At 41.6% G+C, this 26,835-nt stretch overlaps 1 protein-coding gene across 2 annotated transcripts in view; it reads left to right on the plus strand.

Moving 5' to 3' along the window:
* Nucleotides 1-26,835, plus strand: part of GRL (transcription activator) — a 380,056-nt gene that overhangs the window by 309,694 nt on the left and 43,527 nt on the right. For both annotated transcript variants that reach the window (XM_089373054.1, XM_089373053.1), the window contains 2 exons: nucleotides 25,984-26,065; nucleotides 26,199-26,309. In XM_089373054.1, the coding sequence (XP_089229180.1) occupies nucleotides 25,984-26,065; nucleotides 26,199-26,309 (193 nt within the window). The remainder of the gene's footprint in view (nucleotides 1-25,983; nucleotides 26,066-26,198; nucleotides 26,310-26,835) is intronic.

Raw genomic sequence — 26,835 nt, forward strand, 5'->3', positions numbered from 1 at the left:
TGTCACATTGCTAATGCCTGCCTGCTGCTGTCCACCAACTACTGAAAAACTCTGATATGTGCTACATCTGTGCTGCTGCTGACCCTCTTGAAGTTCCGCCAACACTACATCTGCACTGCAACTCCCTCTCCATCTGTTGTTGCTGCAATTGCAACAACTGCAACTGAGAAGCATCCTAAATAATGAATCAATTGGGATCAGTATGATGCATTTGTCTCTCGAGTCTCTGACTGCTACTAGCATCTGCACTATAACTGAGGAATCTGCGTTGCTGCTGACTTTGCACCGTGCCAACTGCACTGCTACCAACTCTACACTGTGCTCCCTAGCATCTGATTTCTACTGATCTTTGTAACTGTCACTCGGTCTCTGACTGCATCAACTGCCACTGATCCATCCTGTTACTGAATACTGTGGGTCCCCGTAGCAGGGTACTGATTCATGAGGTGGACCTCCTCAAGAATCCTGCCCATTTGTATTATTATGAGGCTACAAAACCAAGTCACCCCGCTTAACTCCTGGGGGTATGTCAGCAAACACGGCGAAGTCTTCCTCTAGCCTGGAGGAAAGCCTATATCTCTGCTGATGCTGCCTGCCGGTCCTACTTCTCCTCCTTGTCCTTCTTCATGAGAGGACATAGGGTACTGTAGTGACTATGCTCACCATGTCTGAAGCACTTGACCTTTGTCAGGTCATTCTTCTTCTTTCACTGCTCCCCCTGTCCCTGACTAGGACCCTTTGATGTGAGGGCCAAATTCTCCTCCTCCTTCACCTGCTTTGATCCGCTGTTGCTACCACTGATGGAGTTCTTCACTAGGTCTCGTCTCAACCCCTCCTCCTGCAAATTGGCCCACATCCTGTCCCACCTTCGCAAGGTTTCTTTGCCCAAGATACTTTGGACAAATCCCTACCACTCCTCTAAGACACTATTTAGTGCCAATTGCACTAGCTTTATGAGTTGAGGCACTACTCCAATAGTTGACAACTTCTTGTTGATTTAAGGTAGCAGTGGATGTGCTCTAGCCACAAAAATTGGTGGAAAGGCTAAGACACATGAGATCTCCAATACCTAAAAAGGGTTTGGGTAGATTCTAAACAGTTTGGGAGATATTAAAATAATTAATATTTTTAATGGAGTCCCTATGTCTAAACTTAGGGAAAATAAAATATTAATGTGTATTAATATAAAACTATGATAGAATGGTCCAAAAGTCATGGATCATGCCAAATCTAATCTTAGCTGTTGATTAGGGATTTAATTTCGGCCGTTGATTTGTCAACGAGAAAAGTATAAGAGGAGGCTTGAGGGTCACTTGGAGAACACACTAAGGGAGATCAGTCAGTTCAATTTCTGGAGCGGGGTTTGCTGAGAAATTGAACCAGTGGTCTGGTGAGTAGTCAGGAGGTAGCAAGTACGTAGCAGAGAGGTGGGATCAGCCAATGGAGATCAGCGCTGAGGCAGGAGAGGCAGATGCAGGGCTTTTCAAGCAGACACAGAGGCAGACTGTGTAGTCACTTGCTGGGCCTGCATGAGTGATGCAGAGAGGCCCAGGGCTGATGCAGTCAAGTAGGGGCTGACACAGAGGATTTGAGAGTCACGTAGAGTTCAGCCGGGCTGATGCTGGGATTGGGACAAGTGCTGGAGAATTATTTCTTGTTGAAGTTTCTAAGTCTACTAGTTAGAAACCCTCCATGCACTTTATTTGATTTATTCCTACCTACTTGTTCTGTCACTTAACAAGTTATTTACAATGTAAATATTGAAAATAAACACTAGTGCATGCCCAACATATTAGTATATTACAGTTCAACAACTGAAGGAAACAGAAACAATCACACCAAATGACACCGTTATTTTTGGACCAATGTCCTCGGAAAAACCCAATGTGGGAAAACCGGTGCAGCTATCTGAGGGTTTTCTTATTAAGCAATATTAGAGTACAATCTGGGTGCCAAATTTGGCCTACCCAACAGAGAATTTCCTTGGCAGTAATACCTCTCAGTTTGAGACAAATATCCCGGCTGAAACCCTAGAAACACCTTCCGGCAACTCCTCAGCTCCAATCTGCCCCAGAAACCCCAGTGTCTGCCTTTCTGGACTGTGTTAGCCCCTCTCTACCTAGCGCTAGCCTTGCGTCACCTTAAATGGGTTTTCATCAGCCTCAGGAGGCCGTGCGTCAGCCTTATGGCCCTTTGTGTCAGCAACACTGGCCTCTCTGAAGCTTTGCGTAGCCCCCGACTACCTCTGCATGGCCCTGTGTGAGCTCTGGCTACTACTGCGTCCCTATAATACTAGTGATTACCCCATTACTATTGTAGTTATACCCCTTATTTATATTGTTGTGCCCCTATTACCCACATATTGTTATTTCTGTGCCCCATAGAATCCCTCTATTATTATTTTTGTGGCTTTATATTATTATTGTTAGGTCGGCTGGATTATATTGTGACTCCTTAGACTCCTATATATAGAAAGGAGGTTTTGTCATTTGTATCATCCAAGAATTGTTCATTTATGTAATGTAAAGGAGGTTGCCCCCTCGAAGAGGCTGAATTCTAAGGCGTTGATCTTTCTTTTCTATCTTTTCTTGAGCTGGTTTCATAACATTTGGTATCAGAGCTTTGGATTCTAAGGTTTCGCTGCTCCAAACAGGTCATAGTGGCATTTTCGCTATAACTTTTTTTCTGTGACGTTTCAGAAGTCGCAAAAAAAACCCATTTGAGAAGAAATTGCGCTGAACCTTGGGTCCGAATTTCAGAGTTTTTCGTGCGATATTTTTGGAGATATGATCTGAGGAAGTTGGTCTTTTTGCAGACTCCTGAATTACACTCAAAACAGGTGACCTGGGAAAATCATCATAACTTTCTTTCTGAGAATCGGATTGAAATTTCGTAAGAAGTTACAGAAAGAGGACGGACTGTAGTTTTCTTTTATATATTTTTTAGAGTCAAAGGTTGAAACAGTGACACGTGGCACGTCGTACAAGTTCGCTCTACTGAACTAGTCTATAATCAAGTCACTGTGGGAGATTTCGCATAACTCTTCCTTGGAGAATCCAATTTGGGTCAGACTTGTGGCATTGGAAAGAGGACATAGAGGGCTACTACAGGTCACAAATTCAGAACTAGATAATCAGAAAGTACAGAGATACATCGGAGGCAATATCGAGCTCCTACAAAGTGAAAAAAGGTGTGTAGATTTTCTTTAATTTTTGCTTCAGCTTGGTTTGAAAATTTATTTTGAAGGAATTCAAAGGACATATTAGAGAATTATTATCGGTAACTGATGCCCCGAGGAAAGAAAATGCAAACACCTAGTAAGGAGCCTGAAAGCTCTAGCATAACTCATGAAGAAGAAGAAGAAATGTTATATGATATATCAAAATTACAAGAATAAGTGCAACGAGTGTCACTTGCACAAAAAGCAACAGAATCTAAAATGGATGGTTTAAGGAAAGATGTAGAAGCTAAGATGGACGGTTTAAAGAAAGGTGTAGAAGCTAAGATGGATGGCATGGAAGCTAAGGTGAATGGCATGGACGCTAAAATTGATGGCATGGATGATAAGATGGATAAGTTGCTACAAGAAATGGTCACTAAGGGTGAAAGATTACTAAAGGAAACTCATGATGAGAACAAAAGAAATGTTAATCATGATTCCATAGACTCTAATGTTGGATCGAAGACTCACCATGTTCCAAAAATCGATATGAGGAAGTTTGATGGCAAGGATCCCGCCACATGGATATTACAGATGGAGCAATTCTTCGATCTCAATAATGTGCAAAACACACAAAAGGTACGTATGGCAACTTTATATTTGGAACCAAATCAGTTTGTATGGTATCAATGGCTTTGTTCTCGTAAACAGTTTATCACTTGGGCAATTTTTACGGAAGAATTGATAGCACATTATGAGGATACAAAAAGCAACACTTTTTTTAGCCAATTGATAAGTCTCAAACAAAAGGGTTCAATAATGGAGCACATTGAGGAGTTCCAAAACTTGAACATAAGGGTAAAAGATATTCCAGAGGAGCATAGGATTGATGTGTTCATAAGGTCTTTAAAGGATAATATCCAACATGATGTGCGCCTTTGGGAACCTGATTCATTAGAGAAGGCATTCAGGTTAGCAAGAAAAATGGAAAGCAAAATTATGGCAACTAGGAAGCATACCATTCACAACTATAAAGACGGAAGTGTTGTTGCCCATAGTCTTCCACAACCTACAAGGTTGACACCACAACAATTGGAAGAAAAAAGAGCAAAAGGGCTTTGTTACAATTGTGATAGCAAATACACAAAAGGTCATAAGTGTGCTGAGAAGAAATTATTCTACATAGATTGTGAAGAGGAAGAAGAAAAGGAGCAAGAAAGGTCAAAAGAAGAGGATATATTCCAGGAACAAAGCCTAGATGAAGAACAAATAAATCCGACCATATCTTGTAATGCATTGGCGGGAATTACCACTCCTCAAACCATCAAGATAGAAGGACAAATCAAGAAGAAAAAGGTAATAGTGTTGATTGATTCAGGAAGCACCCACAATTTTATTCATTGTAGGGTAGCAAAAGAATTGAATTGCTTCCTATATCCAGCACCAGAGTGTCAAGTGATGATTGCAAATGGAGGAACAATAAATTGTTCTGGAAAGTGCCATAATATCAAGCTATCCATGGGAGAATATGTATTGACTAGCCCAATGCTTTCCATTCCAATGGGAGGTGCTGATGTTGTACTAGGAGTCCAATGGCTACAATCCTTAGGTACAATAGCTTTTAATTTTCAAGAACTTTTCATGAAATTTTCTGTGGAAGGAAAGGAAGTTGAATTAAGGGGTATTGCAGGGAAACCAGGAAAGATAATCAGCTCTAATGGCATGACAAAGCTTCTAAAAAAGGAGCAAAGAGGTGTAATTGCACAATTATGTTCGCTAGATGTTTCCACATTGGAATCATCTATTTCTCCAGATCTCCAAAAAGTCCTGGACAATCATTCCAAGGTATTTGAGACTCCCAAAGGTCTCCCACCTATGCATGATCATGATCATGCTATTCATCTGATTCCAGGAAGTGTTCCTCCAAACATCAGGCCGTACAGATATCCATATGTCCAAAAAAGTGAAATTGAACGTATGGTTGCAGAAATGCTAGAGGCTGGTATAATTCAACCGAGTCAAAGTTCTTTCTCAGCTCCAGTAGTATTGGTGCACAAGAAGGATGGATCATGGCGCATGTGTCCAGATTATAGGGAGCTCAACAGGCTCACTATTAAAGATAAGTTCCCCATTCCTGTCATTGATGAATTACTGGATGAATTGCATGGATCAATTTACTTCACCAAGTTGGATCTTCGTTCGGGATATCATCAAATCAGAATGAAGATTGAAGACATTCCGAAAACGGCATTTAGAACTCATGAAGGTCATTATGAATTTTTGGTCATGCCTTTTGGCCTTACCAATGCACCTTCAACATTTCAAGGTTTGATGAATTCAATTTTCAAACCATTCCTTTGAAAATTTGTGTTAGTATTTTTTGATGATATACTAATCTACAGCAAGTCTTGGAAGGATCATGTTGAACATGTTGACAAGGTGCTACAACTATTGGAGGAGAAACAATTATATGCAAAAAGATCCAAATGTTTCTTTGGAGTCCAAGAGGTGGAATATTTGGGTCATATTGTATCTCATGAAGGAGTTAAAGTAGACCCTAGCAAAATTAAAGCCATTAAGGAATGGAAAATCCCCACATCCATAAAGCATCTGCGAGGATTTCTTGGGTTGACAGGGTATTATCGCAAGTTTGTTAAGAATTATGGGAGAATAGCAGCACCTCTAACAACATTATTGAAGAAAGATTCATTTTCATGGACTCTGGAAGCAACAAAGGCCTTTAAACATCTTAAGGAGGCAATGTGCCATGCACCAGTCTTAGCTACGCCGGACTTCACAAAAACCTTTATTGTGGAATGTGATGCTTCAGGAAATGCAATTGGTGCTGTTCTAATGCAAGATGAAAGACTCATTGCTTTTGAAAGTCGTCCAATCAAGGGAAAGTTTTTAAGCAAAGCTATTTATGAGAAGGAAATGTTGGCAATACTCCATGCACTTAAGAAATGGCGACCCTACCAAATGGGAAGACACTTCAAGGTAAAAACGGATCATGATAGCGTTAAATACTTTTTAGAACAAAGATTATGCTCTGAAGAGCAACAAAAGTGGGTCACAATGATGTTGGGTTACGACTTTGAAATCATCTACAAAAAAGGGAAGCAAAATGTGGTGGCAGATGCACTCTCAAGAAAGGATGAGGATATGGAAGCATTGTTGTGTGCAATGTTGCACGAAGCGGGAGCGAAGCGGAAGCGCGGAGCGCGGAAGCGTCATTTTCCAAAAATCTAGGGAGCGAAGCGTCCGCGGAAGCGTCTGCTATATATATATATATTTTTATATTTTTTTGCATTTATACTCAAAACAAACATCCCAAATACCAAATTAATTGTAGAAGACATGAAAACATGCATATTTTTGCATAAATCAAGATAGATATGGCATCCATGATTCCATTGTAGTTACTAGTATGTACAACAATCATCTATATTCTAGCTATTACAAACATACATCAAATTTTTAAGCATATTATAAAACATAAAACATTTAAGCATATTATAAAACATAAAACATAGAGCATATTATGATTTATCTAGCAAGTGAGCAACTGTCAACATTTGTCATGTCCAAAATTCAAATAATAATGTTTACAAAATATGTCACTTGGTCACCGCCAAGCCAAAAAGGTTCAAAATTCAAATTCACAAGTCTACAAGTCTAATGATACATAGAAGCCAAAAGAACACCATCTTGGAATATGGATATAGGTGGTGGACAACCTGTAAATAAAGGAGCAAGTAGAAACAATGGGAAAGAGTAGGAGAGGGAGGAGAAAAATACAATTTTTTTTTCAAAAAAACAAGGGAGTTTGGGGTTTGAACTTACCTCTTTAGCTCTTGTAGATGAAGTCCTCCAAGCTCTTGCTCCAAGCTCCTCCTCCTTCTCCTAGCTCCTCCTTCTTCTCCTCCAGCTCTCCTCTCTTCACTCCTCTCCTTCCTCTCTTCTCTTCTCCTCTCCTCTCTTCTCCTCTTCTCTTCTCTCTCCAACTCTCATAAACTCAAAGTGAGAAAATGAGAAGAGAATGGGGGCTTTATTCTTTTCTAAAGTCACCCTAGACTCACCCTAAACTCACCTAACCCACCCCCTCATGCTAGTTAAGTTACATGTTAAAACAAATTTAAAAAAAATAAATTAAAAATCCGCTGCCGCGGGGTTGCATCTGGAAGCGCCTGGGTGGCGTGCGGGTGGCGTGCGGTTCCGGGCCGGAAGCGTGGCGCCACCCCGTGCCCGAACCGCCCTCCGATCCGCGGTTCCGGGCGGCCGCAACCCAAAATGCCAGGAATCGCATTTTTTAAACGGATCCGCGCCACCTCCTCCTCCGATCCGCGCTTCCAACTTGGATTCCGGGACGCTTCGCTCCGATCCGCGGTTCCGGGTTTGGATCCGGCGGGGGGGGGGGGCGATTCCTGCATCACTGGTTGTGTGCCATTTCTATTATCCAACCAGATTGGATAAACGAAGCAAAGGAGGAATGGAAGAATGACGAAGAAGTGTGGGCACTTATTCGAAAGCTACAACAAGATTCAAGTACTTCTGATACATTTAGCTGGAAAAATGATTCGTTATGGTACAAAGATCGCTTATACCTCTGTAAGAATTCCCAGCTAAAACAAAATATTCTTATGGAATTGCACACTTCTCCCTTAGGAGGGCACTCAGGATTTTTAAAAACTTACCACAGGGTTAAGAAGGAATTTTTTTGGGATGGCCTTAAATAAGATATTCAAAAGTTTGTAGCGGAATGTTTGGTTTGCCAACAAAATAAAGTTGAAACAATTAAGACACCGAGTCTATTACAACCTTTATCCATTCCAAGCCAACGTTGGGAGGAGGTTTCAATGGATTTTATCACAGGTTTACCCAAGTCTGAGGGAAAGAGTGTCATCATGGTGGTAGTTGACAGACTTACCAAGTATGCACACTTTTGTGCATTATCACATCCATTTAAAGCCAATACAGTTTCTACTGCATTTATGGAAACAGTTCAAAAGCTACATGGAAACCCAAAGATTATTGTAAGTGACAGAGATCCCATTTTCACTGGAAATTTTTGGACAAGATTATTATCTTGTTTTGGTGCTCAGTTAGCTCATAGCTCATCTTATCATCCTCAATCTGATGGGCAAACTGAGATAGTAAACAAATGTTTGGAAGGATATCTTCGTTGCTTTGTATCTGATAAACAGACACAGTGGGTCAAATGGTTGCCGCTGGTTGAATGGTGGTATAACACTTCCTTCCATATAGCAACAAAAATGACCCCATTTATGGCACTTTATGGGTACCAACCACCATCAATCACATCATATTTAAGAGAAAATTCTAAGGTTCAAGCAGTGGAACATCACATCAAACATCAACAACAAGTCCTCCAACTCTTAAAGGATAACCTCGTGTTGGCACAAAATAGAATGAAACAACAGGCAAATCAACATCGCAGTGAAAGAAGTTTTGATGTAGGTGATTGGGTATTCCTACGGCTACAACCATATAAGCAAATGTCCCTAAAGCAAGTTAAGAAGGATAATAAATTATCACCAAAGTATTATGGTCCGTACAAGGTGTTGGAAAAGATTGGTACTATGGCATACAAATTGGAGCTTCCTGCAGCTTCTCGATTGCACCCAGTTTTCCATGTTTCATGTTTAAAGAAGGTTATAGGCGACAAGCTCCCAGTTCAAACAATATTGCCAGAACTTGACGAGGAAGGAAAAATCATATTGGAACCGGAAGCAGTCACAGAAACAAGAACTCGGCAGCTACAAAATCGATCAATTTCAGAGTATCTTATCAAGTGGAAGAACTTATCCGCTGAAGATTCCACATGGGAGGATGAAAATTTTATGCAGAAGTATCCAGAACTGCTCAAGCGTTGAGGACAACACTTTTTTTGAAGGAGAGGGGCATGTTGGGTCCCTATAATACTAGTGATTACCCCATTACTATTGTAGTTATACCCCTTATTTATATTGTTGTGCCCCTATTACCCACATATTGTTATTTCTGTGCCCCATAGAATCCCTCTATTATTATTTTTGTGGCTTTATATTATTATTGTTAGGTCGGCTGGATTATATTGTGACTCCTTAGACTCCTATATATAGAAAGGAGGTTTTGTCATTTGTATCATCCAAGAATTGTTCATTTATGTAATGTAAAGGAGGTTGCCCCCTCGAAGAGGCTGAATTCTAAGGCGTTGATCTTTCTTTTCTATCTTTTCTTGAGCTGGTTTCATAACATCAGCCAATGGAGATCAGCGCTGAGGCAGGAGAGGCAGACGCAGGGCTTTTCAGGCAGACACAGAGGCAGACTGTGTAGTCACTTGCTGGGCCTGCATGAGTGATGCAGAGAGGCCCAGGGCTGATGCAGTCAAGTAGGGGCTGACACAGAGGATTTGAGAGTCATGTAGAGTTCAGCCAGGCTGATGCTGGGATTGGGACAAGCGCTGGAGAATTATTTCTTGTTGAAGTTTCTAAGTCTACTAGTTAGAAACCCTCCATGCACTTTATTTGATTTATTCCTACCTACTTGTTCTGTTACTTAACAAGTTATTTACAATGTAAATATTGAAAATAAACACTAGTGCATGCTCAACATATTAGTATATTACAGTTCAACAACTGAAGGAAACAGAAACTATCACACCAAATGACACCGTTATTTTTGGACCAATGTCCTCGGAAAAACCCAATGTGGGAAAACCGGTGCAGCTATCTGAGGGTTTTCTTATTAAGCAATATTAGATTACAATCTGGGTGCCAAATTTGGCCTACCCAACAGAGAATTTCCTTGGTAGTAATACCTCTCAGTTTGAGACAAATATCCCGGCTGAAACCCTAGAAACACCTTCCGGCAGCTCCTCATCTCCAATCTGCCCTAGAAACCCCAACGTCTGCCTTTCTGGACTGTGTTAGCCCCTCTCTACCTAGCGCTAGCCTTGCGTCACCTTGAATGGGTTTGCATCAGCCTCAGGAGGCCGTGCGTTAGCCTTATGGCCCTTTGTGTTAGCAACACTGGCCTCTCTGAAGCTTTGCGTAGCTCCCGACTACCTCTGCATGGCCCTGTGTGAGCTCTGGCTCCTACTGCGTCACTCTCCTCGGCTACTGCACTGCTCTCTCAGCACTATCTCTGCCTCTTTGTACTCAATGCCCCTCAGTTGCAACTTCAATCACTGATTCTATATTTCTTAGCAAACCCCGCTTTAGAGAATAGAATGACTGATCACTTTGGTGTACTCTCCAAGTGACCCTCAAGCCTCCTCTTATACTTTTCTCATTGACATATCAACAACCAAGATTAAGTCCCCAATCAACGGCTAAGATTAGATTTGGCTTGATCCATGTCCTTTGGGCCATTCTAAAACAGTTTCATATTAATACACATTAATATTTTATTTTCCCTAAGTTTAGACTTAGAGACTCCATTAAAAATATTAATTATTTTAATATCTCTTGAATTGTTTAGAATCTGCCCAAACCCTTTCTGGGTATTCAGGATCTCATGTGCTCTAATTTCTCCACCAAATTTCGTGGCTAGAGCACATCTGATGCTATAGTATTACTCTGATCATCTGGCATTGGTCCCTGTGCTGATGCTAGGCTTGCTGCCCACCCTCCTCTGCACTGCTGCCCATGGTTCTGCCACTGCCACTGTTGCATCTGTACGACAGCTCCCTCTGCATTCGTGCTGTTGCTGGTCCTTTTTCCCAGAACTCCATCCGCATTGCATCTCCTCTCATCATGTTGCATCTTGCTGCCCACTGCTGCACTGCAACTTAGTTACTGAGAAGTAAGTAACTGATCTCCCAACTTTGACCTCTCTGTTGGGCTAGATACCCTCCTGATGCTGAAGCTCCCTCTGCCGTTGACAAGTGCTCCCTCTTTGACCTCTGCGCTGCTGCAACAAATCCCTGTATCTCGCACCGTTGCACACCTCTCTGTGCCATCCTGCACTGGTGCAACACTCCCGTGCCTCTCGCACTGCTGCAACCTGCTAGCCTCACGCTGTCTCGAGATTACTGCACTGTAGCTCTCTCTGCCGCTCCATCCGCTTCCATCTCTACCCACATAAGCCAGTCCTGCTACTTCTCTTCGGGGCTCCCGTAGCAAGGTCTAATCCAAGAGGCTGGGTACCTCGAAGATCCTGCCCCTCATCGCAGGTAGTTCGCCTGAATATAGCTCCATGTCTCACCACTTCCGCTCCATTCGCTTCCATCTCTACCCACATAAGCCAGTCCTGCTACTTCTCTTCGGGGCTCCCGTAGCAAGGTCTAATCCAAGAGGCTGGGTACCTCGAAGATCCTGCCCCTCATCGCCTGTAGTCCGCCTGACTATAGCTCCATGTCTCCCCACTTCCGCTCAAGTGGTGCGTGTGCACTCATGGCACACAGAATTGAAAGGATCCTGGCCTTCCAGATGACAAAGTTGTTTGCCTCATCCAACTTGTCCTGATCCCTCAGCCCATTCATGGCCGTCTCTCTGCTCTTCTTGTTGACTCCTCCGAGCAATGTTGCACGAAGCGGAAGCGGTTTTTGGAAGCGGGGACGCCGAAGCGTCATTTTCCAAAAATCTAGGAAGCGAAGCGTCCGCGGAAGCGTCTGCTATATATATATATATATATTTTTATATTTTTTTGCATTTATACTCAAAACAAACATCCCAAATACCAAATTAATTGTAGAAGACATGAAAACATGCATATTTTTGCATAAATCAAGATAGATATAACATCCATTGTACATTAATGATCTAGAATCTAGATTCTTCTCCTCTTGTCTAGCCTTTGCCTCTACCTCGATTGTCTAGGGATATTAGTCAACATTGCCCAATTTTGATCAAACTACCTAATTCAAGACTTAAAATATGGTAGAAAAAGCTTAACATGTTTGATCGATGATTTTGATTTCATTGAAAGGTAATTTTTTGCTAAGGGCGTGCCGCGTGACAAAGGAGTTCAACAATTAACACCACCAACACCAGGGTACATATAGGGCTTGGTGCTCTTGATTAAATGCTAATTGTATACCTTCATACTTGATATAATCTAATGAAATGCCACAATCCCATTGATCCTGAATACCTGAAAATTGTTAAGTCTGCTGAATTTTGAATAGGATATGAAATTCTAGTTTCTCCATATGAAGTCCAATGAGGCTGGAACCACTCTCAAACATCCCGAGTCATTTCATGGTAATGTTAAAAATTTAAGTAAAAGGATGAAAATGAAAAATAAAGGAGAATGTCACTTTTACTTTAAGAATTTAACATTACCATGAGGGAGCATCTGCTATATTTATATTTTTTTTGCCTTCATTTGTCACCCTAACCCAAGGTGGACCCACCCCCAACAAGCAAACTCACCTAAAATTTAAAAAAAAATTGAAAAAAAAAACGATTTTCTAAATGCTTTTCCGGAAGCTTTTTTGGAAGCGTACGGAAGCGTTTGGGAAGCGTACGGAAGCGTCTGGGAAGCGTATGCTTCCTCCTCCGAAGCGCCATGCTTCCGACGCCCGAAGCGCCGTACGAAGCGCGCTTCGGAAGCGGCGCTTCCGTACAACGCTTCCAAATTTCCAGGAAGCGGCTAAAAAAGCCGAAGCGGCGCGTCCGAATTCGGAAGCGCTGCTTCCGGCCAAGCTTCCTAGGCGCTTCCGTACGGGACGCGCTTCGGGGCTTGGAACCGGGGGGGGGGGGGGGGAGGCGCTTCGTGCAACACTGCCTCCGAGTCTCTCTAATTTCCACCTGGAAGTTCTAGGTTCGACTCCTGCTGAGTCTACTTCCCGTCTGGAAGTTCTCTGTTTGACTCCTGCTGAGTCTCTCTACTTCTTGCCTAGAAGTTCTCGGTTTGACTCTTGTTGAGTCTCTCCACTTCTCGTCTGGAAGTTCTCGATTCGACTCCTGCTGAGTCTCTCTACTTCCTGTTTGAAAGTTCTCGGTTAGACTCCTGCTGAGTCTCTCTAATTCCCGTCTGGAAGTTCTCGGTTCGACTCCTGCTGAGTCTCTCTACTTCCTGTTTGGAAGTTCTCTTTTGGACTCCCTCTGAGTCCCGATTTCTCACCTAGAAATCCTTCTGCCAACATCAAGTTGCCCCTCTCTGATCGTCTGTGCAACAACAACACTGATCCGGATTCCTTGGCTAGAAATCCGCTTCGGCAGCAACTCCCTCTACCTTGGCCTTGCCCTGTTAAGTATTGTTTTGACTACAGTACCCCACCAGCTCCACTTTGCAACTTACCCACAGCCTCCTAAACCCCAGCACCGTAAAGGTGAGAGCTCCTAGGCTCTGCGCAATCCTGCCACTAGCAACTCAGCCTCCTCAGCCAACTGCATCACACCCCTCTGGCCCTTTGCATGGCTTTGAGTGAGCCTCCCTTTGCCTCCATTGGCCTCTCCGCTACCTCCTCCTCGCTGACCCTTGATGACACAGGCACTGCGTCACTCTTCCCTTGTTGCTGCTCTACTAGGAACAACTTCTGTCACTCGGGACAACTGTTTTCTATTGCTATTGCTCCCCTCGGCTGATGTCCTCAGTTTTCCTGTGATTTGGAATCACCCTTTGATACCATGTTGAAGTTTCTAAGTCTACTAGTTAGAAACCCTCCATGCACTTTATCTGATTTATTCCTACCTACTTGTTCTGTTACTTAACAATTTATTTACAATGTAAATACTGAAAATAAACACTAGTGCATGCTCAACATATTACAGATCAACAACTGAAGGAAACATAAACAATCACACCAAATGACACCGTTATTTTTGGACCAATGTCCCAGAAAAACCCAATGTGGGAAAATTGGTGCAGCTATCTGAGGGTTTTATTATTAAGCAATATCAGAGTACAATCTGGGTGCCGAAACTGGCCTACCCAACAGAGAATTTTATTGGTAGTAATACCTCTTAGTTTGAGACAAATATCCCGGCTGAAACCCTGGAAACACCTTCTCGTAGCTCCTTAGCTCCAATCTGCCCCAAAAACCCCAGCGTTTGCCTTTCTAGACTGCGTTAGCCCCTTTGCCCAGCGCTGGCCCTGCATCACCCTAAATGGGTTTGCGTCAGCCTTCTGGCCCTCTGCGTCAGCAACGCTGGCCTCTCTGAAGCTCTGCACAACTCCTGGCTACCTTTGCGTGGCCTTGCGTGAGCTCTCGCTGCTACTGTGTCACTCTACACTATCTCTGCCTTTCTATCTCTCTGTACTCAATGCTCCTCAGCTGCAACTCCAATCACTGATTCCATCTCTCTTAGCAAACCCCACTATAGAGAATAGAATGATTGATCACTTTGGTGCACTCTCCAAGTGACCCTCAAGCCTCCTCTTATACTTTTCTCGTTGACATATCAACGGCCGAGATTAAGTCCCTAATCAATGGCTAAGATTAGATCTGGCTTGATCCATGTCTTTTGGACCATTCCAACACAGTTTCATATTAATACACATTTATTTTATTTTCCCTAAGTTTAGACTTAGGGATTGCATTAAAAATATTAATTATTTAAATATCTCCTGAACTGTTTAGAATCTGCCCAAACCCTTTCTGGGTATTGGAGAGCTCATGTGCCCCAACCTCTCCACCAAATTTCGTGGCCAGAGCACATCCGATGCTACCCCAAATCAACATTTCTCTCTGTGGGTAAGCCAGTTTGGCACCCTGTTGTACAGAAGAATTGCTGAACAATAAAATCCTCCCTTGCTGCACCAATTTTCTCATATTGGGTTTTTCCAGGGATTGTTGTCAAAAATATCCGTGTCAATGTGTTAATGCTTGTGCATATGTTTGTTTCTGTATTACAGTGTGATATTTGCAGCAATATATATTTTAATGTTTATTGAAGTAATTTCATAAATAACTTATTGTGGAATAAGTAGGAAAAATAAATCTGTTGCTGCAGAGATAGAATTTTCACATGGTATCAGAGCAAGTGATCAGAGACAGAAAAGGAAAATCATTTATGGGTTGAGACCACGACGCAGAGGCATTAACGTCAGGGGACTCACACATATTTTTTGAAGATTGCACCAGAGAAAGAGATTTTGATTTCTCTATGTTGGCTTTTAGGTTGGAAGAAGAAGTAGCGTGTATGACTAGTGTTGCATCATCAAAGGTATGGTATATAGACAGTGGAGCTTCGTGCCATATGACGGGAATCACAGTTTTTCTCAGACTATTGAGAAGAAAAGATGAACTTTCAGATCACCATAGAGAACAAGGCAAAGTGTACTCCAGTAGGGAAGGGTACCATAGTTTTTCAAACAGAATCAGGAGAACGATTCCATGCTACAAATGTACTACATGTACCAGGATTGGGGATGAACTTACTTTCCATGTCGCAACTACAAGGCAAGGGCTATGACGTCTACTTTATCAAGGAGAAGGTATACGTCAAACACCCGAGATGGAAAAAGAAAGTGCAGATCGGGATCAAAAGTAATTGGTTGTATAGATTGCAACTAGAGTCACCAATGGCGCTAATAGGCAGTCATGGAGACAAGGACTTGAATGAACTATGGCACAGAAGAATGGGTCACTTACACCATGGAGCTCTGAGAATTCTCAAGAGCACTGTAATAAGAGTTCCGGATCTGAGTACGGAACGAGATGATGTATGCAGGGGATGTGTTCTAGGAAAGTATGCCAAAGCAACATTTCCTAGGATCAAACACACGGCCAAGAGTGTATTAGGATTGATACACTCTGATATTTGCAGACCTATGTCCGTCAAAGCTCTCAGTGGTACCGAGTATTTCCTTACCTTCATTGATGACCACTCGAGGAAAACTTGGATTTATTTTCTGAAAACCGAGGATGAGGTTTTCTGTTGATTCAAGGAGTTCAAGGCTTAGTGGAGAATCTGACTAGGAAGAAAATAAAAGTTCTGCACTTAGATAATGGTGGAAAATATGTCGATAAGGACTTCACTGATTTTTGCGCTAAGGAGGGCATCAGAAGAGAGTGGACAACTCCATATAATCCGGAGCAGAATGGGGTAGCAGAAAGAAAGAACAGGACTATTGTAGAAGCAGTTAGGGCCATGATGTATGATTAGGATATGCCAAAATTCCTGTGGGTAGAAGCATGCAACACAACAGTCTATGTTTAGAACAGGACTCCTCATCGGGCAGTGGGCAAGATTACTCCAGAGAAAATCTTCACAGGGAAGACACTTGAAGTTAGTCATTTCAGGATATTTGGGAGTCTAGCATATTGCTGCATACCCGAAGAAAAGAGGAAGAAGCTGGATTAGACTGCGGAAAAGGGATATTTGGTAGGATATAGCGAGAATGCTAAGGCATACAGAATCTATCTTCCAGGGAGCAGGAAGGTAGTAGTATGACGAGATGTAAAGTTCATGGAGGATAGAGCTTTCATAAGATCTCGCGAGATGCCTTCTGAGGAGCAGTCGAAAGAGGAGCCGTTGGTTAATCCTCTTCAACCAACAGAAGTAAAGAATTATTCCTCGGGATAGGAAGATTCTTAGGATGAGGAGGAGGAGCGAACAGAAGCACCTGCTAGCAGAGTAAGAACTAGCAAGGAACTCCGTCAGATTCTGCGAGATGTAGAGGACTTCGTCGGTGCTCCAAGAAACAATAAGGGGGAGCGAAAACAAGCAGATAGATATCAGACATTGGTAGCTCAGGATGGAGAGCCTGCCAGTTTTAAGGAGGCAACTCAACATCAGGTTTGGCTAGATGCGATGGTACAAGAATACAAGTCCATAATGGTAAACGATGTTTGGGAGGTGGTGCCAAGACCTTAAGACAGATTAGTGGTGGGTTCAAGATTGATTTACAAGATCAAATACGCTGCAGACGATAGTGTTGAGAAATACAAGGTCAGGTTTGTGGCTAAGGGGTATGCTCAAAAGGAAGGGATTGACTATGAGGAGACCTTCACCCCAGTAGCCAGATATACATCTATTAGGACCGTGATATCTCTTGCAGCCCAGATGAGATGGGAGATCCATCAGATGGATGTCAAAACGACATTTCTGAACGGGGTAATAGAAGAGGAGGGATACATTGAACAACCAGAGGGCTTTGAAACTCATGAGAAGAAGTCTCATGTATGCAGATTGAAGAAAGCCTTGTAGGGGTTGAAACAGGCACCAAGAGCATGGTATGGTCGAATAGATGGTTACTTGCAGAAAATGGGGTTTGTCAAGAGTGACGCGAATCCGAATCTCTACTATCTGGTTGTAGAGAACGAGTCGCTAATCTTAGTATTGTATGTGGATGATCTCTTTTTGACAGGATCATCTAGACTCATTGGGGACTGTAAGAAGAATCTAGCCACACAATTCGATATGAAGGATTTGGGACGATGCACTACTTCCTAGGGTTGGAAGTTTGGTAGCAGAAGGGAGAAATCTTCCTTGGGCAAGGGAGGTATGCTACAGAAATCCTGAAAAGATTTGGGATGGAGGACTGTAGACCTATGGCTATGCCAATGATCACGAACTGGAAGAAGATTGATGCATCAGAAGACAAGGATGTCGATCCCACATTGTACAGGCAGCTCATAGGGTCCTTGATGTATTTGGTCAATATCAGGCCAGACATTTGCTACTCTGTCAACACCCTCAGTCAGTTCATGGTGGAACGGAAGAGGGCACACTAGGCGGTAGCCAAACATGTTCTCAAGTATTTACAAGGAACAATTGATTATGGACTCTTGTACACCAGGATTAAGGATATCAAATTGAGTGGATTTACTAATGCAGATTGGGCAGGAAGTTTAGTGGATCGGAAAAGTACCTCTGGGTACTGTTTCAACATTGGATCAAGAATGACCTCCTGGTGCAGTAGGAAACAGAAGTCCGTGGCTCTGAGCTCATCTGAGGTAGAATATATGGCGGCAAGCATAGCTTCGTGTGAGGCCATATGGCTTAGAAAACTGCTTGTGAACCTATTCAGAAGGAATATGGAGGCGACCAGGATCATGTGTGATAATCAGAGTTGCATCAAGCTCTCTGAGAATCCAATGTTTCATGATAGGTCGAAGCATATTGATATCCGATATCACTTTGTCAGGGACTGTGTGTAACGAGGAGTTGTACAGTTGAGGTACACTCCTACAAGAGAACAGGTGGCGGACATCCTCATCAAGGCCCTTGGAAGGACAAAATTTGACTACTTCAGGGACAAGATGGGATGGTAAAGAACCTGTTTCAGTAGCAGAAATGGGAGTGATAACTACAAGGATGCAAAGGGAGTTGCAGTGCGGATGCAGTGTTGGGAGAAAGGACCAACAACAACACGAATGCAGAGGGAGTTGTTGTACAGATGCAGCAGTGGCAGTCGCAGAGCCATGAGTAACAGTACAGGATGCAGCAATGCAGAGGATGTTGGGTAGCAGGCCTAGCATCAGCACAGGGACCGATGCCAGATGATCAGAGTGATGCTCAGTGAGGATTATTACTAGAGCACATTCCTCGCTAAGAGGGAGTGTTTATTTGGGGTAGCATCGGCTGTGCTTTAGCCACAAAAATTGGTGGAGAGGCTAAGGCACATGAAATCTTGAATACCTAGAAAGGGTTTGGGCAGATTCTAAATAGTTTGGGAGATATTAAAATAATTAATATTTTTAATGGAGTCCCTGAGTCTAAACTTAGGGAAAATAAAACATTAATGTGTATTAATATAAAACTGTGTTAGAATGGTCCAAAAGTCATGGATCAAGCCAAATCTAATCTTAACCGTTGATTATGGACTTAATATTGGCCATTGATTATGGACTTAATCTCGACCGTTGATTTGTCAACGAGAAAAGTATAAGAGGAGGCTTGAGGGTCACTTGGAGAACACACTAAGGGAGACGAGTTAGTTCAATTTGTGGAGCGGGGTTAGCTGAGAAATTGAACCAGTGGTATGGTGAGTAGTCAGGAGGCAGCAAGTACAGAGCAGAGAGGCAGGATCAGCCACTGGAGATCAGCGCTGTGGCAGGAGAGGCAGACGCAGGGCTTCTCAGGTAGACGCAAAGGCAGATTGTGCAGTCACTTGTTGGGCCTGCGTGAGTGACGTAGAGAGGCCAAGGGCTGATGCAGTTAAGCAGGGGCTAACGCAAAGGGTTTGAGAGCCATGCAGAGGTCAGTCGTGCTAATGCTGGGATTGGGAGAAGTGCTAGAGAATTATTTTTCTCTGTGGGTAAGCCAGTTTGGCACCCTGTTGTACAGAAGAATTGTTGAATAATAAAATCCTCCCTTGCTGCACCGGTTTTCCCACATTGGGTTTTTCCAGGGACTGTTGTCCAAAATATCTGTGTCAATGTGTTAATGCTTGTGCATATGTTTGTTTCTGTATTGCGGTGTGATAGCTGTAGCAATATTTATTTTAATGTTTATTGAAGTAATTTCATAAATAACTTATTGTGGAATAAGTAGGAAAAATAAATCAGCTGCTGCAGAGATAAAATTTTCACACTGGTCTTGGATCTCTTGAATATTGGTGGGGAAGGGGTCTATGCGTTCCCCTTTCTGCATCCTGGTGCATCTCAACATCTCCTCTAAGTACGTCTTCCACTGCTCGGAAGTGCCCTGGTACAGTGTGGAAAGTGTATCCCACATCTCTTTGGCCGTTCCCTTGGCCGCTATGTGTGATACAACATGATCCGGGACACAATCAAGGATCAATCTAATCGCCCTCGCGATCTCCTTTCTATACTCCTTTCGCCGATTTGCACCCGTGGGGATAGCTACCATTGTATCTATAAATGGCTTCATGCCATATTCATCCTGAAGGAAGGACATCCTTGCCTTCCAAATGACATAGTTTGAAGCACCGTCCAACCTGTCTTGATCTTGTAGTCCGGTAGTGGCCATCTCAGATGATGTCGAAAATATCCTCTTGCCTTCTGCTCAATTGTTGCTAGGCTATTAGCAGTCCCTTCTGGAGTGAGAAACTCTGCTCACAACGATTGCTGATCTGCAGGGGAAATCAAACTTCTTGAGACTAGAAGTTCCCTGAGGAAATTTTTCCCTTAGTGTGTGCTCTTCTTCCTCCCGACGCTAGTTCTTCTCTAGCAAACTGCTGCGTCCAGCTAGAGATTTGTGTTGCAAAAAATACTGGCTACTCCCTCTGCGTCTAGAAACCGTCAATCTAGAGAGATCGAATTTTTCTGTCCCTCTCTCAGAGAAATCAGTTCTCCTTAAGAATTTGACCTCTTGGGCAAGGTGACTGCGCTGCCTTTGGGGTTTCGACCTGTTGCTCCTCAATGAATGGCGGAACTCCCTCTTCCTTTGCTACTAAGCTCTTCGGCTGATCATCTGTGCTCTAATACCATGTGAAAAACCGAAAACTCGATTCCTATTGCAGGAACTGGAAATAATTCTCCTAATTGTTAAATTAATTCTTCTCAATTTATTTACTGTTTGATACAATAAATACTGTATCAATCACACTGCAACCTACACAATTAAACTACGGAAGAAATAAACACTGGAAGAAATACTAGCACACACACATAAAATAACATAGTTATTTTTGGACCAATGTCCCTGGGAAAACCGGTGCAGCAGCTGAGGGTTTTATTATTATGTAATAGTGAAATAATCTGAGTACAACTGGATGCCGAAACTGACAACCTACAGAGAAATACTGGCAAAATTATCTATTGAGGAGAAATTCCTCACTCCACAGGCAAATCTGTGCGCTGACCTCAGCTCAAATTGAGTCATCCAAACTGCCTTTGCACAGTCACTGCGTCACCCTAGCGCAGTTGCCACTGCACTCATCTTGGGACAACTTCTCCTCAAGCCGTTTGATCAACTGTTGTCTGGTAAAACGTCTCTCCTGACCTCTAGTAGAAGCTATTGTGCTGCTCTACGTCAGGCTCACTGTGGCTTCTCTGCCTCTCTGCAAATGCAATAAGCAGAACTGGAATCCTTCCTCTGGTTTCACTGTCCCTGCCCCCTCTCTCACTGCTTCGATTTCTTTGGCTCTCTCTCCGGCAACTGAATGCTGCTACTCAGGAAATTGATTTTCTCATGAAATCGAATTGCACAAGTGATTTCTCCAAGCCCCATCGACTTCTTCTTATAATCCTTTGTTGAGACTTCAACGACCAAGATTAGATCTTAATCGATGACTAAGATTAACTTGAAGTCGATCCGTGTGAGTTTCTAGAACATTCACACCTTAACTTAATTAATTATGATTAATTAGTCATATTCCTTAAGTTTAGACTTAGGAAATATTTAAAAACTGACTAATAATCTAATTAAGTCATTTCTAGGCGGAACTTCTAGAAATGATTTCGGGTTTTGGAGATCTCATGCATTCTAGCCTCTCCACAAAATTTCAAGGCTAGAACACATTCGATGCTACAAAAACTAACAAGGAGTGAGTCTAGTTCTTCCAATTTGAGATGGGCTTTAGCTTTAACCCTCATGAATTTCAAACCCGTCCTAAGTGCAAAGAGTTTGTGCCCCATCACATGTTCTTCCTGCAAATCATTTGGCTGCTCTTGCTGAAAAATAACACGTATCCCCTTTGAAAAGGTTCTACTATTTGTTGCTACTAATTTGTTAAGGGAATTTATGAAGGTGTTATCCATGATTTAGTTTAATGATGACAGGTACACCAAGCTATTTTATACATGACTTTGACTGACAAACTCTCCCAACTCACAACCCAATACTCAACAATGCTATTCATAACTGGTAACCACTAGCATTGACAAATACATGGTGGAATGCAAAAGCTACAATAATGAATGAGAACCTCGAACCCTAGCTCTATAACATAAACTACTTAGTCAAACTGAGCAGCAATCCTTCTCTCTCCCTCTTAGCTTGGCAAATACTGATAGCAATAGAGCTACAACAATGTGCTCTCAAGACACACACATGCTGACAACATACTGTCAACCTCAGTGGCAGCAAACCAACATACACATTCCCTTCACATGGCAACAAGATCAGACAAACTCCAACACCACCACTCAACCTTGGGCACACTAGCACTATTGACAGACATAAGTTTTCTACTCAAAACCGCCACAAGTTTACTTTAGATTACACATTGGAGTTTACGAACAAATGAACATGCAATCCAAAAAAAATAAAAAATAGAAAATCTTGGTATTATTAAATCGCTTAGATGGAACCTGAACACATGCTCTCAAAAGATTGTTTGCTAGAGTGTGCCGATTCCGTGTGCCCTTTTGCAGCAAGTTAGGATTACGTCTCTGTTTAGCTTTTAATAATATGTAGGCCTTAATAAGAATGACACATTACAATCTCGATTCTCTCCAACTTAGATCACCAACAACACAACAAATTTATTACAAGGCACAGGCAACTGCAGACTACATGCATATGGCTAGAAGATTCAACGCTCAAGGATAATTCTTCTTGGCATCCACTCCAGACTTTGGCCACACCAATGCTCTACCTCACCCAATCAACGATGCACAATATTACAGAAATATATAAATTGCAGGTTTCAAAATCATCCCATGGATTGGTTTATAAATTGACTGTTGGTTTTGAACTTCGACACCTTTTCTTGTTACAGATGCTGGGCCCTGTGAATCACTGTGTCAATGTGGCTCGATCCTTGGCCCAATGCAGCTTAAATAGGTTGCACTCTTTCCACGCTGGCTTTCGAACACGTTGATTTGGAATTCATGTAGATTATTGTCCATTGAATGTCATCGCACCAGTTCAATACTTCGTATTCGAATGCTCATGCTCATCAGCAAAATTATCACTGTATACTCCAATCATACCCACATAGAGCTAGATCGCCTCATTCCATGCTCGATTGAATTCAGAATTCATTGCACTCCTTCATAGGTCACTCGCAGAATATTGCTTCAAATCACATGCTGTCTCTAAACTCTGGTCGATAACAACCTTGTAAGCGCACCTCCACAAACTGGTATGTTCACGTACAACACTCGACCTTCCTTTTTATGTTTGCGATCGCCTTGATATGGCTCGGCTCAGATGGTAGTGCTGTGCTACACACTGAGATGCTTGGCTGTGATCTATCTCTTGTGTACTGGTTACATTACAACCTTCGTGGCAACTTGAATCAACTTGCTACCTCTTCGTGAGTTGCCTTTATTCACTTGCAGCCGTAGGAAACCGCTCACCCTGCAGATGTCTGGCCCACACTCTCAACACGTCTACCGAATGACCCTTCTCTCATTCGTCAGCCAGACGCATAATGGACTTCTCCCCTGTGTGCAGACTTGGACATTTGCCATCTAGATCGATTACTCAGACGTAGGAACGTTGATCAACACACTTTCTCAATGTGAGTTCTCCCTGCCACAAAGAAATTGATCTCTTGGACTGTAATGAGCCCTCAGATTGTAGATGCAACCAACAAGAAGAGTGGCTCAGCTGGTGGGGAACACCACAAAATAAAGAAACCACATGTCTCAACAATTCGACTACCCAGATCCGCTGGATTTCATCCCACAACAGTTTTTCTAGCTTGCATAAAGAGACGAATCACAACTGTGACTTGATTAAGCAATATTGATTTCACAACTAAACACCCAATGAAAGATCCATGTGATCCTTTCCCCAGTGGTGTCGATTTGCATTGCACATTAATTTTGGCTTGCTCGCGCTAGGGTTTCAATCTTGTTAAAATTTCTCGTTCAATCTTTCATTGCTAAACCCCTCAGGCTGGTAGGAAAACCAACTCTGATACCATTGTAATATCCCAAACAGAAAAGATTGGCAAATTCTTGGAATTTAACTCAACAAAAATGCTACATATAAAATTTCATTCATTTAATAGAACATTGCCATGTAAAATATAACAAATAGAGTTCGACAATTCAACAATACGATGAGCAAAAATAATCTCAACTTTTATTATAAAAGATAAATTGGGTTTTACATACTGATACAACTAATATAGCCAAGATGGAAAAGTTGGCCACAAGAATATGCTCCAATATTGCATTGACCCTCCAAAAACTGAACTGAACTGCAATGGCTAAGCTCTCTTATGAATTTTGGATGAATTCACCAATGGGAGAGATGGGTACTCACCCACTTTCACCGAATCACCCGAGGGTTTCCGTCTTGGGGCTATTGCTGAAGGTGGGAATTCCTGGTTCTGCAAACCTCTCCACAAGAAAAAATCTAAGTTACCAGGATTCGGATACGGATCCGGATCCGGATCCGGATTCGCTAGTTTTTTGAAAATCCAGGATCTGGATACGGCAAGGATACGACAAGTACAAAAAATATAATAATATTAAAAATATAATAAAATTAATAATAGACACAAAATCATCCATTTATATATATATATATATATATAAAGCTAAATCATTGTCATTCATTTTGTGCTTTTACCATATATTCAAGTTCATCTTTAATTATCTCTTCAAATTAACAAATTGTTGTTTTTTAAGTTTGCATTCATAAAACACCATCATTAGTTTATGCCCACACACCTATATTTTAAGATTATTAAGACAAAATTAAATTTTAAATTATATCTATATATCAATATGTATATTTAAATTTGTATAAATTTTATATATCATTTTAAATTTTAAATTAATTAATAAAAATTAGAAAAAAAAATATTTTAAAATAAAAAATATATGCTCAAATTCCAATCTATAAGTCAAAACTAAATTATAAATAAAAACTAAATTATAAATAAAAAGCAATATAATTTAAAAAATACATACCTATATTTTAAGTTTATTAAGACAAAACTAAACTTAAAAACATATATATATATATATATATTTGAAGTTTGTATAAATTTTATATATCATTTTAAATTTTAAATTAATTAATAAAAATTAGCAAAAAAATTATATGTTAAAATCTCAATCTATAAGTCAAAATATAGCTCGTAAAATCGTAATAGCTCGTAAAAGCTCGGGTCATGGGTCATAACACCGCAACTAGGGCAACTTTAAACCCTGCCTGCGTGCTCGAAACTCTGCACGTTTAAAAATTCCGGAGATCGTGTAACTTGAAGCCAAGGTCCGGCGTTCGAAACCCTTGGAAATGTACCACGAATGTCTACAAAGTAAAAAAAACATGGCAAAAAAACTTAGAAATCCGGAAAAGTGACACGGGATCCGTTTCCAGATTTCAACATCCGTTTCTAACAAATATTAATCCGCCACGTGCCGGTTCTTGGGCGTATTTACGCGGATCCGGATCCGAATCCGGATCAGATCCGTGGATCCGTGGATCCTGTACCCCAGAGGGCCAGATCCGGTAACTTAGGAAAAAATACTCAACTCAAAGATGTCTTCAAATGGTCTCCTCCTCTTTTTATAGATATGTTTTATTATTATTTTAATCACTTAGTACTTTTTTCCTCCTTTAATTTAACTAAATACCTTTTAAATTCAGGAAAATGATAAATCGGACACCATCCCTCCTTAGGCCACTGAAAGCCACTTCCCACCATCTATTGCACTAAGGTGTTCTGTCATGTATTCCTCTTGGAATGCCACCTTAAGTGTAATTAATTGAGTTAGGCTCAATAATAACCCCGTTTTTCGAAAGTTGTCAGAATGCAACAGAACAAAAGGCAAGCTGTGCAGATGATGAAATATGGCAAGCGAATGCCATCAGATCCCATAGAAACTCCTCAAAACCCCAAAAAGCCCCTCTAGAAGCCCTTGGGCCCTTTAATGGAGTAAACCTTCTCTTGTGACCTAGCTGCCTCCACTCTATAAGGGAAACCAGAAAAAGGAAAAGGGAAAACTTAAATCTGCAGAGGCAAACATATCTTACAATTTCCTTTTACCCACTAATTTGCATAAAATATCCACAAAAATATCTCAGAACAAATCGTATCCTTCTTACTTGCAGGAGTGTTGATGAACTCGAAGACCAGTTGTCTACACATGCTTGTGTAAAACAGCTATACTACTATCGCCAGCATTTGACAGTTGTAAGTTCTCATGTTGTTATGTTTTACAGAAGTGTTGCTATTCTCTTGGGGACATTTACAGAAATATTTACTGATCTTCTTTTCAGTGTATATTTTCTTTGTTGATTATTCTGTTGTGCTCCTCTTTGATCAGGTTTTCCGCAATACTATGTTTGGCCCAGAGGGGCGGCCACAACACTGTTGTGCATGGCTTGGTGTCGCCAGCAGTTTTCCAGATAATGCCACTGTCAGTGTGCCTGAGGAGGTAACACTACTCTAAAAGATTATGCAATTAAGGTCCTTGAGAAAGCTGCTTTTAGTTCTCTTTACTGCTGCAGAACTTGGAACTTACAAACATATTTTAGATTGCCAAAATCCATGACACATTGAGTTAACCCAATATTGTAAAAGAGGAATCTGATATTATACAAATAATTTCAGCTCAAAAGCTAGGGTTTCCTCTGGTAACTCAAATATAAACCAATGCATAAGCTTGAAACATGCAAGAACATTTTCTCCTCCATCAAATAAATATTAATATATTTTGTGATCTTATATGTGAGATGTGGTACTTAGGAGATAGGGAAGTCTAAAGTAACACAGAATGGTTCATCTGGAAGAACAAATTGGTTAATTATTAAGACCACAGGGATTCAGAAAATGCGTCAATTAATAATGTGGTCAAGACAACAGTGACATTTTGTACCTTTGTATCTAATGCCCTTCCTATTCACATGCATATTAAATCTTAAATTGTCTTTCATAGTCGTTTCATAACAAAATTTGAGAGA

Source organism: Pinus tabuliformis, chromosome 8 (genome assembly GCF_031772625.1).
Source record: "Pinus tabuliformis cultivar Carrire ecotype Pingquan chromosome 8, CPIR1, whole genome shotgun sequence".
NCBI classification, from domain to species: domain Eukaryota; kingdom Viridiplantae; phylum Streptophyta; class Pinopsida; order Pinales; family Pinaceae; genus Pinus; species Pinus tabuliformis.